The following is a 16,432-nucleotide window of genomic DNA, read 5'->3' as shown; positions in this document are numbered from 1 at the left end:
GGGAAGTCTTGCCCTTACGTGCCATGTCCTTGTTACCGGCCCCCAACTGCTACTCCCCTCTGCTGCTACATCGCCTTTCTCGTACTTGCACGCTGTTGGAGAGGCCAACTCGTTAAAGTCTCTTCTGGACGAGAAGGAGGTAGACTAGGTTCCTCCTCTCTGCAGAAATGATATGACTGTGAACACAGCTCTTCTCTCCTCCTGGGACAGAAGCCCCTTGAGGGTAAAAGACGCTCTTTGTCCTCAAGTTCGTGTTGAATGAAGTCGGGCTACTTCGGGGTTGCCCTTCACATCAGCGAGTAGCCTCATGGATGGTGTTGATGACCAGCTGACTTTATCGACGTCAGGAGTGTTTGCTCTTCGGAACTTTCCTGTCATGTGGTGGACATGCGTAAGAGAGTAACGCCAACTGGACGTCACTGTGTGACATTCTTGGTGATCCTCAGATGGTTTTCAGTATACGAAAAGTGCCTTGTTGATGGAATAGTCCAGCACCATCTTGAGAACACTCCCCTTCAGCAGAATCTTCATCATACATCCTCAACTGCATCCTTAAATCCAGTGCTCACCCCTGTACGTATAGAGACGGTCTCCGTTAGAGGCCGCGAGTTGCTCTGAAGGCACCAGCAGGGGGAGGAATTGTAGGTCCTGAGAGCTGGGCATCTTCCCCTTATGGGAGAGACACTTCACCAAACAGTCCTACTCTTTATTTATTTTTTTGATGTTTATTTTTGAGAGAGAGAGAGACAGAGCATGAGCGGGGGAGGGTCAGAGAGAGAAGGAGACAGAGAATCCAAAGCAGGCTTCAGGCTCCGAGCTGTCAGCACAGAGCCTGACTCAGGGCTCGAGCCCACAAACCACGAGATCATGCCCCGTGCTGAAGCCAGACGCTCAACTGACTCAGCCACCCAGGCGCCCCCCGCGACCCCCCTCCCCAAACAGTCCTACTCTCTATTCTGAACTAAATAAGGAAAATGTGTTGAAACACCTTTCCAAGGGCCAAGGACTCCTCTAGCCCCCGCCCCAAACCAAATTATAAAAAGCTAATGAGGTCATGAGGTTTTTGATGTGTGACTCAGTTGTGCATAGGCTCCTCTGGAAACACCGAAAACAAAACAGAACTAAAACAAACTCTGAGTCACACACAGGCCAAATGAAAGGGCAAGTTTCCAGTGTATCTATCCTTCTCTCTTCTCTTCCCAGATATCGTCTATGGAATGAAACCACTGTAATGATATCACTAACTAATAAAATATTGACCTCTGCCCTCCACCAAATTAAACATAAGTCAGTGTTCCACTGAAGTGGAAAGTGAAGTAAGTAATATATTTGCCAGACTCCCAACAGAGAGCGACTGGATGGCTAATGGCGCTTCTGGGAGGGAAGGACCAGGGGACTTTGCAGGTTCCTCATCATTCCTGCTGACACCCCCTTCTGTCGAGCGTGCCAGTGGTGTGAAGATTCTGCACATCCAAGGCTGTGAGTTCATCAGGCCGAGGACATAAACACTAAATAAGCCAAAGGCAAGAAGTTACAGTAAATGTAATTTCAAGAGCGGGGCCCTACGCTAGCTGGGTCAACTTCCTTTATTTGTTCTGACATCCCCCCAAAAGATTTCAGGTTTCCAAACAGCAGGATTTTCTTTACTAAAGGCTTGAACAGCCGCGGACGTTCAAATTTTCAGGAGTGTTTACATCCGTATACTTTTGAGGACTGTTCTCTATTCTCAGAAAGTTCAAGGGTAAAAAGGCACACGTTTTTAAGCGACTTATCTCAGCGGTGGGGTCTAAGTCCAGTCCAGGCTCCACGTTACCAAAGGAAAGGACACTATGATGTAAGTACACGAGGTAATGTTCACACCAACTTGAAGAACGGATCTGGAATTCTTCGTGTGGCACCAGAACACTGGTCCTGAAGTTGGGCTGCTGAATTCTTTGTCACACAGGACCGTTATGGTTTTATGGTCCTCCAAGTGGGTCATTGAGTTACTTCTCATTTTACGGCTAATAAAACTGCTCTAAAATTTTTTTGTTGTTGTTTTTGCCATCTACTTGATTGATAGATGGATTGATTTTCCCCTATAAAAAGCTGTATATGATGAATATATCCAACTTGATGAGTCTGGAGACAAGCATACATCTGTGAAACCACAACCCCAATCTATAAATTCTTGTAGTTATAGCAGCTAAGGTAGCCAGAGCTAAGGCAGAAGTCGGTGTGGCCATAACAGAAAGCTAAGCTAGGGAGCATTAGCACAAGAATGGACGTCAGAGGCTGGAAAGATGGAAAACAATGGTATGAGATAAAATAGTGTTTAAGACGGTCACCTCATGTAACCCGGAAGGCAGACTTAAGTGCCTGTGACCTGTAGCTCTGGGAAAAGTGTTTCAAAAGAGCCAGAACAGTCCTGGGTATCAGTTGTTTCCTGCTGCCTAAGTCAAAGACGAGGTGGGTTCAGAACAGAATTGGCTGGTTTCCAAACATCAGTGAAAGGGAATAGACAAAAGTGCAAAACTTTAGAGGCTTGCATCAGGGAATAAGAAATCAACTGCAAGGAGATTTGACCAACAAAGGCACATTCGGGTTCCTCCGCTCTGCAAACTGGCTTAGCTCCGTGGGTGAAGGTAAAACCTGGAGTCTCAACTGCCCGCCCATGCCTTTCGTTTCAGACGGCCACAAGAGAGCTGTCGTGACCTTGAGAGAGAGGCATGGGAGCAAATGAGTACATATGTCCAAGCTTTATGTCCAGGAAAGGATGTAGGGTTTACTACTGGCACATGAAACTGACAGGAGGCAAACAGATCGGAAGCCGGCTCAGGTTTTAGAGGAATTGTATTGGCAAAGGAACCAATACAGTTGGTCTACAACAGACTCGAAAGTGTAAAACAGCCCTCAGCGCGACTGACGCTTGCAGGGCATGGAGCCTCGAGGACCCTTCCCTTGCAGGAAATGCAATGCTTCAATGCACGCATTATCTGCAACCCTCAATTCAGAGGTGGCCACCGCCGATGATGGACAAGGCAGAGTGTCCCAGAGGACAGAGCCATGGAGGGCCACACAAATAATGGACAGAGATTTGGTTTAGTCAAGAACTACTTCCAATGCCAAAGGGATGGGAGGGGAGGGACGGTGGGGGCGGGTCCTTTGAGCACCTGCCTAGCACAATTCCATCACTACGAGGGGCCACAGGACTTTGCTTTTCTAAAACTATAGAAGACAGACTTCCATTGGGTTAAACCACTGAGACTTTAGGGTTAATTTGCAGTGGCAACTGGCGCTGTCCTAACATTTGTATCTTTTTCTCTGTCCCTAGCATTTAGCACACACTGTTGCCCTTGAGTATACTTCTCTGACCCTTTTTAGGATGCATATTCAATATGTAGCTCCAGGGATGAGCACTGGGTGTTGTATGGAAACCAATGTGACAATAAATTTCATATATTGAAAAAAAAAATGTAGCTCCACTGTCAGCTGCTTTTTACGTAATTTGGTTGAAGTTCTGATTAATAGCAGTCAAAAATTAGCATCTTTATTTTATTTTAAAAGTGATTTTTTTTTGGGGGGGGGGAACATTTATTTTGAAAATTCCTGATGAAAACAACTGAAGTCACATGCTCTCTGCGGCACAAAAATTTCGGGACCTAATCATCGTTTGCTCTTGAGGGCTTGGGAGTTATTTTTTTAAGAAAGTCCTTAATTTTCCTGGCGGGAGAAATCTGTTAGCCTCTTCTTGGCAAAGATGGGATGGCCCTCCAGTTAGATGAAAGCCAAAATGAACATGACATCCTTACCATCTGTTCATTTGGTTTGTGGAGAATACAGACTCTGAGTATCTATGCCAGAGAATATATCCCTGAGCTCTGTCTCTATTGTCTAACTTCCATCAAAGCTCCCAAATATGTGATAGTTATTTTAAGAACAGGGAGTTTATTCATTTTTTTTGGAGCTAGTTTGACCCCTGGGATCAGGCCAGAGTATCATATAGGCCCCTTGCCCCCTTCGTGGGCCCGTCACCCCCTCCACCCCCGGAACTGTTTGCACCAAAATCCGTTTTTAAGTTATGCTCATCGAGTGATGCTACATCAAACAGCCCTGTGAAAAACACATCTGTTGCAGGAATGCTTCTGAAGGCCTTGCCCACTGCCTTCCTCAGGGCTCACTATCTAACGAGGAGGACCCAGGGCCTCGATTATCACTGCATTAAAGAAAAAAAAAAAACAAACCCTGAAGAGAGAGAGCAAAATGCCAAAATTTGTAGCGTTCGGCTGATAGACACAGAGGCGCGTGTTTTATTAGTCTCTGTGGTTGTGCATACTTTTGAACTATTTTGTAACAGTAATAATAACTATTGTTATTGTTATAAACCCACTCAGTTTCTTACCGGCCAGAGGTAGCTGCCAGGCTACCTCACGGAACCACGCGCTCATGACCCGAGCAGAAACCAAGAGTCGGATGCTTAACCTACTGAGCCACCCAGGCACCCCCAGGGCAGCTTTTTATGCCAGTAAATATAACCCATGACATGTAAATATATGTATGTGTGTGTGTGTGTGTGTGTGTGTGTGTGTATGCATATACTTTTGTGACATGCTTCAATCCTCTATTTTGTTGTACAGACTGTGAACCACCTTACCTCCCTCATGGAACGGGATGAGGGATGAAAGGAAGGGGAGGAAGAAGAGACAAAGCTGTGGACATCAGGAAGAAAGGAAAGCGAGAAGAAAGGCTTTGTAACACAAGACTTTGAAATTATTCCTTGTAACGTTTTCGGTTCTTGGGTTCCTCTAATTGGCATGCATTTTCATCACCTACAGTACTTTTTCAGGTGCTCTCTGCCTGCCCGGGGTTTGTTTTACATCTTGACTGGCTGTAAGCCTTCAGCTATTATCCCCGGTGCAACTGTGAGTTTTCGTAAATGATGCCACTTGAGGGTTGTCACGGGTTCTGGCTCACTCCCGGGTCTGATGACTCCTAGAGTCAGCTCCTCATTATCTATGTAGAGATGGGGCACTTTGTGTTCTGGCAGCAAATGTTTCATCCAAGGTCAATTTCCCTCCAGGGCTCAGCACCATTTCAGACAGTATGTGCTCAGGGAATGCAAATTAATTTAATGTTAGCTTTAGCCAAACCCAGCTAGGAAAGCAAACCTGCTTTTAAAAACACCATAAACACTGATAAACATCATTGGAATTATGTGCTGTTTGTGCGTGTGTGAACGTATAAAATTTCGCCTTAATTCCAAAGGCATAGCGTTTTTATATTCCTGTTTGAATTAGCCTTAGTTTTGTTCTTTGATGAGAAGTGCGTTTTAATTTGAAATTATTCAAATATCTTTGTCATTATATTCTGTTACAACTGGGGGCTCTCAAAATGGGTTGAAGTTACTTGGGTTGCATGTTTTTCTTTGATTATAAAAATGCAACGCGTACCAAAAGCACGCAGCACATGCTTACAAGAGAGAACGAGGAAATACAGAAAACTCTAGAGGCAATGAAACCATTTGTAATCCCTTCATACAGAAATGATCATGATGAACATTTTCCTATAGCTCTCCGACACTTTCTTAAGGTTGTAGAAGTTCTCAAGGTGGATTTGTAGACCGCTTCCAGAAAAACAAAAAAAAAAAAAAAAGAAAAGGTATTTTCTAGAGTTCTAAAGGTATCCTTGGATTTACTAGCATGGTCCATGAGGCCTCCCTGTCTGACCTACTTTTCTTTAAGGAGAAGCCGTATCTTTTTTTTTTTTTTTTTCTGGCCATCATCCTAAACTTTATGTTCCATCAGAGCTGGGCTGGAGAGACTGGGCTGAGAAAGACCAGAGCACTCAGGGACCACAAGGTCTTGCCTAGTTGAGTTCAAGTGCATTGGGGCATCTGGCTTTCTAAACACATCCAGAAGTCTCAGTGCTATTGCCTTGCCCTACGTACCAGGAAGAGGGAGCGGAGGGGTCTCCGTCACCCTGATTACACGTCTATGCTGTTCCTACCCTCAAAGCGTTGTGTGGCCAATGTTTTCACACGTCTTAGGTCTCTTTTTTTTTCTGGAACTGGGCTCCTATTCTTTTTTTTTTAATCTTTACTTTTTTATTAAAAAATTTTTTTTAATGTTTATTTATTTTCGAGGGAGAGGGAGAGACAGAGCATGAGCAGGGGAGGACAGAGAGAGAGGGAGACGCAGATCTGATGCAGGCTCCAGGCTCTGAGCTGTCAGCACAGAGCCCGACGTGGGGCTCGAACTCCCAAACCACGACATCATGACCTGAGTGGAAGCCGGACGCTTAACCGACTGAGCCACCCAGGTGCCCCTGCAGCTTCTGATATGAGCCAGGCACTGAGCTCACCTTTTTGACACGTACTTGATGGATCGTACAGTAAACTGTAACTGCACGTTGTCATTTTCCTAGGAAAGACCCGTCCTTAAAACACCCTCCAGCATTTACTGCTAAAGGCCAAGCATAAACTCCATATCAAGTTATGAATTTGACATCCACCACTGCTCAGAAAGACACAGGGCTGGTCGTGCCTTTTCTCTGCAGCCTGAACTTCCCCCAGCAACCAGCCGGATCTGAATGCAGTCTGAGTGGCGGCTGAGCCCCTGCCAAATGACACTCCACTCTGCTGACAAAACAGTGTCCCCCTGCGGTTCTTCTTCCTGACAGGTATCTATTTTGAACTCCTTCTAGAGAATGCAGTGACAGTTCCCATCCTTGATCTTTCTGGCTTCGTTCCCAGGGAGACCTCCTCATGCTATGTTTTATTCATGGTGTCTCCCAGGCTGGTTTCTCCATTGTTAAAAATCAGTGGTGGGGGCAGGGACAATCAATGAACCTGAAATAAAATTTGACTGTCGTAACAACACCAGCCCTTTGTGTGTTCAGAGCCAACAGCCAGAGTCTGAGATTTCGGGGAAGGTCTGTGTTTTGAAGATTTTTAAGGCAAAGCATCCAAAGAAGAAGAAGAAGAAGAAAACAACAACAACAACCAACGTTATTCATATTGTGTCAGAGTAGTGAAGGAAGTAGGTCAGATAAACTGAAATAACCTTCGCTGGGAAACATGATGAGCTTCAGGCATCTGACAACATGGAGAAAAACGATGGCATGATAGATAAAAACAGGAGACTGATAGATGTGTGAGTCTGAGAGTTACAAAGAATATACATAGCAAACATTTCTTCTACCTCCTCCCTAAGAAATGTCTGTGCCATTAACTCTGTCACTGACTCTCCTTTAATAAACGACATTTCTTTCTCCCTCGCTAGTTAGGGGTTTGTAGGAGAAGGTATAGTACGGGTCTCTTCCGTCTGCCCCAACCACCCAAAACGAAACCAGCATCCACATAGAACAGCGCGTAGAGATTATAATACTCTAAGATGTACAGCTGACACGGACACACATGGATACCTTGAGAATTATGGTCCTCTCGTGACGGGTGATGTTGACACTGTGGGGCTGTCCATTGGCCATGTTCCTGTGGTCTACATCAATGTTATATGGCTGTCTGGTTCCGCCCAGGTTGTACTGAATCTGTAGGCTTCCTATATAAGGAAAAGAAAAAAACTCTGTAAGTTCTGGCGTCAGGTGTCACTTTCAGGTCACTTCCTCTCAGATTTGCACCCTTCGCTGTCCTCCAGTTCCGCTTCCGTTCTGAGTTCTGACACACCAGCTCAGTGGTACACCAGACCGTAAGGGTTGAGGGCACCAGCCGCACGAGAGTTTACCAGTCTCACAACAGTGAGCTCTCAGGGACCGTCATCTCAAAGTTGAAGCAGCAAATGGTGTAAATGATCCAATCTGGAACTGTGCCTGGGAAGGAGAATGAGGACGTATACAATATAGGACCGTGGAGACGCCCGTAGACTGAAAAAGCACTACGTGAAATACAACGTGAGCGCAGGACGCAGGGATGGGCTCACGCCATCGGCGAAGGGTGACATTTGGCATATAAAAGAATCATGAGCATACAACATTAAAAATAAACGTAATTTACGAAAGATAACCACGTGGGATATTGGGGGGCTTCGCTGAGACCAAGAAAACGAAGCGATGCGTTTTATTCTAGGTTAGGGATGGCATTCCGAACGCAAATCAAAGGAAAGATGGGCTTCCCGGGCCCCCCAAGCCTTACTCCTCCGAAGTTCTGGCTCATTTCACCTCAACACGTTATTCTTTTCTCCTCTCCGTCTTGCTTCTCCCCGGTGATGACAGACAATATTCAAAAAGAGAAATATAGTATTCTAGATCCTGCTGTTAATTAATCCGCACCGCAAACATAACTTGTATTTATTTATGATTTTTACAGGCATCAATTTTTTATCTCATTTTTAACTCAAATTGGAATCTTCACGTTAGTAGCTTTCGACATCCCATCGCTTAAAGACAGGGCCGGCAATCTGGCCAGAGTGACCAGCTGTAAATCATCTCACAGGGTCTTTGTGACCTACCAGAGGAACAAAACTGATACCCTGATCTTTAAGTTGTGAAATAAAACATGATGATGAAAACTTAGAAAGTAAACAGCAAGAAGAAAAGAAATAACGGAAAGTCACCAGAAATTCCACCATCCAGGGATAGCTACTCTAAATATTTTGCGGTATCTTTTCGCAGAAATCGATCATGCCCTTCCATATCCGTACGTTCATACATAAGTGCAATAGTTTCTAAACACTGCCCTCCCTTATTTAGGCATCGTAGCATTACAGGTGTCGTTTAAATACTGCACTGTGTTCCTGGGACTGAAAGCAGCATTCATTAGATTAATTGAGAATTAATTGTATTTCCTAATTTTGCCTTCTGGTCCAATTTGACAAACCTTCCGTAGTTCTACATTTTACCTTAGTATTTTATCCTAGGTTTGTTTGCTTCGAGCGTTTCAACCAAGCTGTTGATTTTCACCTCCTAAGTGTGTTTCACTCGCTCTCTCCATCTCGGGGAAGCACAAGCACCTCCCGGCACCGGAGTGCCCGTGTGGACCCTAGAGAAGCCTTCTTCCTGGCCAATGCAGATGAGCTGACCTGTCTCTGTGCCTTGGTGCTGGCCACGTGACATCAGGGACCTGACGGCCACCACCTGGGCTTCACCTGCATCGTCTTCTAACTGCATCACCTGATCTGAATCAGTTTCTCCTTTTAAAAAAAAAATTTTTTTTTAATGTTTATTATTGAGAGCTAGACAGAGACAGAGCATGAGCAGGGGAGGGGCAGAGAGAGAAGGAGACACAGAATCCGAAGCAGGCTCCAGGCTCTGAGCCATCAGCACAGAGCTCGATGGGGGCTGGAACTCACAGACCGCGAGATCATGACCTGAGCCAAAGTCGGACGCTCAACCGACTGAGCCCCCCAGGAGCCCCGTGAATCAGTTTCTCCTTAACAATGAGCCCTCCTGGCCTCACTTCATTGTGAGGTGGGTCCTCTCTTTCTCCGTGCTTCCTCTCCCTACCAATCCCAGGAAAGGAGAGGTCTTACTGGCACTTCGAACACAACATATGCAAAACCAGATGTTGATCTTCGCCCCCCTCCTCCTCAAAGTATCCCATCTCCATTTTCCACCTACTTCAGGTTATTTAAACTTGAGGTTATTATCAAAAGCCCTGCTCTCCCTCTTCCCGCTATATTAAATGCAAGATCTGTCAGCAAATCTCCTTGGCTCTATCTTTATTACTTTTTATTATTCTTTTTAGTATTTACTTATTTATTTTGAGAGAGAGAGAGAGAGAGAGAGAGAGAGAGAGAGAGAGAGATCAGGGGAGGGGCAGAAGGAGAGGGAGAGAGAGAATTCCAAGCAGGCTCCACACCGTCTGCACAGCACCTGACGCGGGGCTCGAACTCACGAACTATGAGATAAGGACGTGAGCCGAAATCAAGGGTCGGACGCTCTGCTGACTGAGCCACCCAGGCGCCCTGGCTCTATCTTTAAAATGCACCCCGATGCTTACTTTTCATCACCTCCGTTTCCACTCCCTGGACCACACCACCAGCATCATTTGCCTGGATTACGGTACTCACCTGCATTCTAACAAACCTCCCTGCTTCCACCATTCCTCCACCTGTCCTGCCCCAACCAGGCTCTGCCCCCACCGACCCAGGCCCTTCTGAGAGGGCAGTCAGAGGGATCCTCTGCTCAGGACCCTCCATGGGTTCCCATCTCACTCAAAGTAAAAAACCAGTCTTCATCATGGCTCACCAGGCCCTGCATGATCTTCTCCTATAAGATCTAAGATAATCTCTTATTCTCCTCTTTGCTACTCCTCACCAGCCCACATTAGCCTCCTTGCTATTTCCTCAGAAGCTAGCATGTTCCTGCCTCAGGACCCTTGCGCTGGCTGGCTCTTCTGTCCCGGATGCTCACTCATTCCCAGTTATCTGCATGGCTGACCCCTCCCCCCCTTTAGGTCTTTGCTCACATGTTGCCTTCTCAGTGATTATTTCTGTGAGTTCCTCATTAAAAGAAGAATTTACCCACTTCTTTTCCTTGGGCAGGCCTTCCCTTTTCTGCCTTAGTTTTTCCTCATGAGAGTAAGAATCTTTGTTTCTATTCTCAATTTCCAGAATAACGTCTGATACTTAGTAGGTGCTGAAAAAATGTTTGCTGAATGAATGAATGATGGTCTCCCTGCTTCTGTGTTTTTTTCTTTTGCAGAGAGATTTCTTCAAAATGCATAAATGAGAGTCACCTGGGTGGCTCAGACAGTTGGGCATCTGACTCTTGATTTCGGCTCAGGTTATGATCTCTTGGTTTGTGGGATCGAGCCCCGTGTCGGGCTCTGTGCTGACAGGGCTGAGCCTGCTTGGGATCCTCTCCTTCCCCCTCTGCCTCTCCCCTGCTTGTGCTGTCTCTCAAAATAAATAAATAAACATTTTGAAAAATGCATAATTGAGGGGTGCCTGGGTGGCTCATTTGATTAAGCATCTGACTCTTGGTCTCAGCTCAGGTCTTGATCTCAGGGTCATGAGTTCAAGCCCTGAGTTCAAGCCCTACTTAGAAAAAACCAAACACAGACAAAAACAAAGTGCATCATGGGCTATTTCACTGGTCCACTAAAAACTCTTCACAGCCTCCCAGTTGCTCATAGGATGAAGAGATACATTCTAAGTGCAGCGTATGATGCCCTGTCTGATCTGAGTTCTGTCTGTTATTTTCAAATGATGCCATTTACTCTGTCACATTTTACATTCCAGCTACCTTGGACTTCTGTTATCCCCTAGAAAATACAATTTCTACCCCAGGACCTTTGGATACGCTGCTCCCTTTTCCTGAGCTGCTGCTCTCTGCACCCTTCAGTGTTTTACCCTATTTTTTCCCTTTCCCCTAATAGCATTACAAACAATCTATTATTTGGGACCGGACAGGAAGTGATTAGACAGTTGTTTGGTTACATGCAGAAAAACAAGCTGATTGCTTTGAGTGTTGACTCCCTGCTTCTCGTGCGTGGACCCTGTATAATCACAGCCAGTTTTCTCAAATACACAGCTGTATTCATTCATCATTTATTTATTCATTTCTTCAGAACACATTTGTCCAGTGCCCATGAAAAGCGCTGCTGAATCCAATTTTTTCTCTTTTCTGCCTTTCTTTCTTTGCAAATATGATTTAAAATTTCGGTAACTGCCTCACTTAATGGCAACTGAAATGATTTGCTTTGAGAAAACAGACGATTTGGAACGTTAAATTTATACGTAGTGGATATCCATAAACAGGAATGGCAATATTCTTGAATAATAAAATTTAAGCGATATATTTATTCCTTTCAAATAATAGTACAAGAGGACCGCTAAATGATGGGAGGGAGAATATTAATATTTGCCATTAATATAAAATATTATTAAAATGGGAAAATACGTCTCTTGCATTTCTGGTTCATCTCCCAAGTGAATTAAAGCAGTCACAGGGGCCTGCTCTTTTATTGGCTGTGGGAAATAATGTGCTTAACAGATTTACTCTCTCCTGGCCGTCATCATTACCCTCACCAAACACTTATGGGGCACCTATTGTAGGCAGGAGATGGAGTGCGGGGGGCTCTTCATCTCGCTGAGAAGACAGGGCATATTTATATCAAAGATGGATAGCAGTCCGGTGTGCTAAGTGCTGGACAAATGACATTGAAAAGAAGTGTCCCAGGAGTCGAAAGAAAGGAGACGTCACTGAAAGGAGGTGAGGCTCCGTCTGGCCCTAGAATGAAAGACAGGTGTCGGAGCCAAGAGGGAGCCGGGGTTCTTTGGGCTAAGTGGGCAGGAACAGGGGTGTCACATGCGTTTGGGGAATGACGAGGAAGAGGAGGGTGGTGGGGCGCTGGACACATGGCAGGCTGTAGATCCCACCTGTGGACCGTGGGTAGCGGGAAATGCTAACCAGAGCGCCTGTTACCACTGACGCTGACTTCAGACTGCGAAGGGACAGGGCAGTGCTTTACAGCGACTGTCTGGACTACCCCCCCCCCCCACCTGAGGGAGACCCCGTTTTACAGAAGAGGGCGCTGGGCACGAAGCAGATTGAAACCCGGACGTTCGGGTTCTACACTCAGAGCTCTCACCCCGGATCCCAGGGTCTCAAAGGGCAGGCTGCATGATTTGGGATTCCTCCTGCCCTTCCTGGGGGAGGAGGGCCCTACTGATGCATGATGAGGGACCTTGTGCACGAAGGCTGTGGTGGGTAAGAGCGAGGTGGGGAGGGACTGGAAACAGGGGAGGGAGGGGTCAGAGCGCACTGCCATCCCTTGTGGGGGTAACAGGTGCCAGGAGCCTGGCTCCCCCCAAACCTCAGCAGACCTGCAGGAGCCCCGGCCGTTGGATGGAGTCCCTGGGTCGGTGGCCTCCCAAACACAGCCTCGTACATTTGTTCAAGCGCCACTCACACGTAAGAATTTTCCATGTATGCCATGGCAGGAGCGACGTCGGGGAGCATCGAATTCGAAGGCATCTGCCAGGAGACCAGCGGTGGGGAAGAAAAGACAGCGACGTTCCCCAGGGACACGTCCCTCAAGGGGGATGACGGAGCATTTGGGAATGGTGGCACGCCTGGGAATCTGGGTGTCTGGGCGACGCCTGCACTGTCAGAAGCACAGGGTCTGGGGGAGGACCAGAGGGTCTGGTTCCGGAGCAGCGATGGCAATAAAGCCTTCAATGTGTTGTTACATTTGAAGGATGGCAGGGCGTTACGTCAAGACTTCCTAGTCTTTAATTTTGGCCTGGTAGTTTGGCATAGTCCTTGCTGAATGAATTCTTCAAATATTTCTAACTTTAAATACCAATTAATAAAAAACACAGTCTTTGAAGCGTGAGAAAAACAAATTCTGTAGTATAAATTATTAAAAAATTTTTTTTCAATGTTTCTTTTTGAGAGAGAGAGACAGAGAGAGAGAGAGAGAGAGCGAGCACAAGCTGGGGAGGGGCAGAGAGAAAAGAAAGAGCTTCCGAAGCAGGATGCACCCTGTCAGCACAGAGCCTCCTGCGGGGCTCAAACTCACAAACCTCGAGATCATGACCTGCGCAGAAACCAGGAGTCGGATGCTTAACCAACTGAGCCACCCAGGGGCCCCGAGAAAAACAAATTTTCATTAGTCATTTGAGGATGGCCTTGCAAAGGTGGAAAGAAGCCAACTGGTTATGCTTTCCAGATGCATGGAGGGTGTTCTAGAACTCTCTGAAGTGTGGAGAGAGTGGTAAAGCTCTGGGCCTGGAACCAGATCGCCAGCTGAGGGTGAAGGTTACCTGACCTCGCTGTACTCCAGTTTTATCATCTGCTGAAAGGGGATGAAGAGCGGTGTCTACTTTGTGGTCGTGTGGCTCACAGGAATTAATGCAGCTGCAACACAGCACCCCTTGGGGCATCATTAAATGGTAGCACCAATGTGGAACCGGTTACTTGAAACCCTTGCATGCGAAGAACGCCCACCAACACAAGCATGAGTGTTCACAGGGACGGGCATAGGTTGTGGGAATGAGAGTTACTGATATTGTTGGGGACTGCATTTAAAATTTTTTTTTAACGTTTTATTTATTTTTGAGACAGGGAGAGACAGAGCATGAGCAGGGGAGGGGCAGAGGGAGAGGGAGACAGAATCTGAAGCAGGCTCCAGGCTCTAAGCTGTCAGCGCAGAGCCCGACGTGGGGCTCGAACTTACGGACCGCGAGATCATGACCTGAGCCGAAGTCAGCCGCCCAACCAACTGAGCCACCCAGGCGCCCCATGGGGACTGCATTTTAATGTGGCAGTGACTTAAGGGGTAGATAGCACGGCACCTTCTGGGAAAAGTTCATAAAGCCTTTAGAAGCCACATGTGAGCACCACCCCTGGGCTCTGGGAGGTTGGGGCACGGAAGTGGAGAGCATCATCGCACTAAAAATCCATTTAACCCGATCCAGGGGGAAATAAGCTTAACTCGTGAACTTCTGGAAAGCAGGGGCCATGTCCTTTTTTCTTCGGCTTCCTCATTGATTTTACTTATTATCTTTTCTGATGCCTTGCGAGCATTTGACATTTATAAAAGAGTAGCAGGAGAAGCAAATCAACAAACAAGAGGTGCTTTCTGCTCATATTATGGCGTTTTTGTTTTCTATCCACATTTTTCACAGAGCTAAGCTGATATTGTATAGTCGAGGCGGTAGCTTGCCTTTTTTTTTTTTTCATGTAACATTGAATTACATACAACTTTTTTCTCCACGCTCTTTTCTCCATAAATGTTACTCTTAATGGATACATGGTAGTCCTTAAAATGCTGACTCCCTCTTTTACTAACCATTTTACTACAGTTGAACTTCAAGGTCTTTCCTCATACTTATTTTACAAATAATAAGAGAATAATAATAGAGGAACATCCTCATGCTGCATCTTTGTCTGGTGTTTGGCTTATTTCTGCCCCTCCAAGCAGGGGAGGGGCAGAGAGCGAGGGAGACACAGAATCCGAAGCAGGCTCCAGGCTCCGAGCTGTCAGCACAGAGCCCGACACGGGGCTTGAACTCACAAACAGTGAGATCATGACCTGAGTCGAAGTCAGACGCTTAACCAACTGAGCCACCCAGGAGCCCCTTGCCTCTAAACTTTTTAACCAAGATGAATTGTCCAGAGAAGAAGTCTAAGAATTTGCTAGGTTTTAAAACTCAAGCTGACCTGGGTTCATAATGATAATTTTTGCTCCCATGGGAGACAATCCTGATCTTTAAGAATAATCACTGCAGAGCAAGATGGTGGGGGCAATGAGAGAGGTTGTGTCCACTTCTCAGCCCGTATAATCTCTCTGGGAAATGAAGGAGAGACATCTGCTCCCTCATAGACCTACAATATTTCTATTTTTGAAAAAACAATTTTATTAAAACTTTTAAGTGTCTTAGAATTAAAGTTTTCTAAGAGGAATGGAACCCTCAGTGTTTGGCACACTTACGTATTTTTAGGACTGCTTGGACTTCTCTGAAAGATCATAAGCCCACTGGTGTATTCACACAGGGCAGCAACTCTAGTCTCGCTCTGACCCTCTTGAGTTCCATGCCTGTTTGGAGATCAAGATGGTCCCAGACATGACAAGTGTGAATACACTCCTGCTTTAAGCAAGCCTTGTGAATATATTTTATTTTATGGGATATATTTTATGAATGTAAAATTCTGAGAGGGATTAGGAATGAAAACGTTTCTGTTTTTCTATTTCTATTGAAAGTTATATATGTTCTGTAGGAACCTACTGATACATTATCATAAATCAGGGTAATTCATTGATTTATATCAAATTAATTCCACGACCTCAAAGCTCAACTCTATTTAGTACAGCAGTGAATGTATTTGTTTGACAGGAACCAAAAAAAAAAATCATCACACATATGAAGCCATCTCATTTTCATGTAATATGATTCTTGTAAAGAACGTGACGTGCCTTAGCAAGATTACTACGACACATTGCTAGAAAGCACTCAACGGACAAGTTCCTTTCTTGGCTCTCCTACCGGGATACGAGATTCAAAGACTTGGGTGACTTGCTCAATGTCCTGTGGGGAATAAAAGACAAGGCAAGAGCAACCCAGACTTTCTAGAACATTCTGTCCACCCAACATGAAGTAGCAAAGCTTAGGCATCCTTGTCCTTACCGGTGGGTTTGATGAGAACGGCCAAGAAGTCTGTCGTGAAAGAACTGACATACAGAAGGATGCAGGGCGCCTTGGTGGTACTGAAGCTGAAGTGGATCCCCTCGTGGGTCAGGTCCGGAGGGGAGTTGTTCTGATCCGGGGACATGTCTGACCTACTGCCCGACTCTTTGGCACTGACCCCCGATGCCTGGAAGTTATACCGTAGCCACATCCCTTCTTCAAAAAATGCACCGACATCTGTTGAAAAGAAAAAGACAGAAAATTGAAAAACGAGGAGAAATCGGATATGCTGATACCGACAACAACTTAAACAACTTAAACTTAACAACAACAACAACTTAAACAACTACTTAAACTCGGGTAGA

At 45.8% G+C, this 16,432-nt stretch overlaps 1 protein-coding gene across 5 annotated transcripts in view; it reads right to left on the bottom strand.

Moving 5' to 3' along the window:
* CNTNAP2 (contactin associated protein 2) overlaps window positions 1–16,432 on the bottom strand; it is a 1,965,211-nt gene that overhangs the window by 139,937 nt on the left and 1,808,842 nt on the right. For all 5 annotated transcript variants that reach the window (XM_045053282.1, XM_045053281.1, XM_023250688.2 and 2 more), the window contains 2 exons: window positions 16,068–16,304; window positions 7,402–7,535 (listed from right to left, as the gene is read on the bottom strand). In XM_045053282.1, coding sequence (XP_044909217.1) covers window positions 7,402–7,535; window positions 16,068–16,304 — 371 coding nt within the window. The remainder of the gene's footprint in view (window positions 1–7,401; window positions 7,536–16,067; window positions 16,305–16,432) is intronic.

This window comes from Felis catus, chromosome A2 (genome assembly GCF_018350175.1).
Source record: "Felis catus isolate Fca126 chromosome A2, F.catus_Fca126_mat1.0, whole genome shotgun sequence".
Taxonomy (NCBI): domain Eukaryota; kingdom Metazoa; phylum Chordata; class Mammalia; order Carnivora; family Felidae; genus Felis; species Felis catus.
This window is presented reverse-complemented; position numbering and strand designations above follow the sequence as displayed.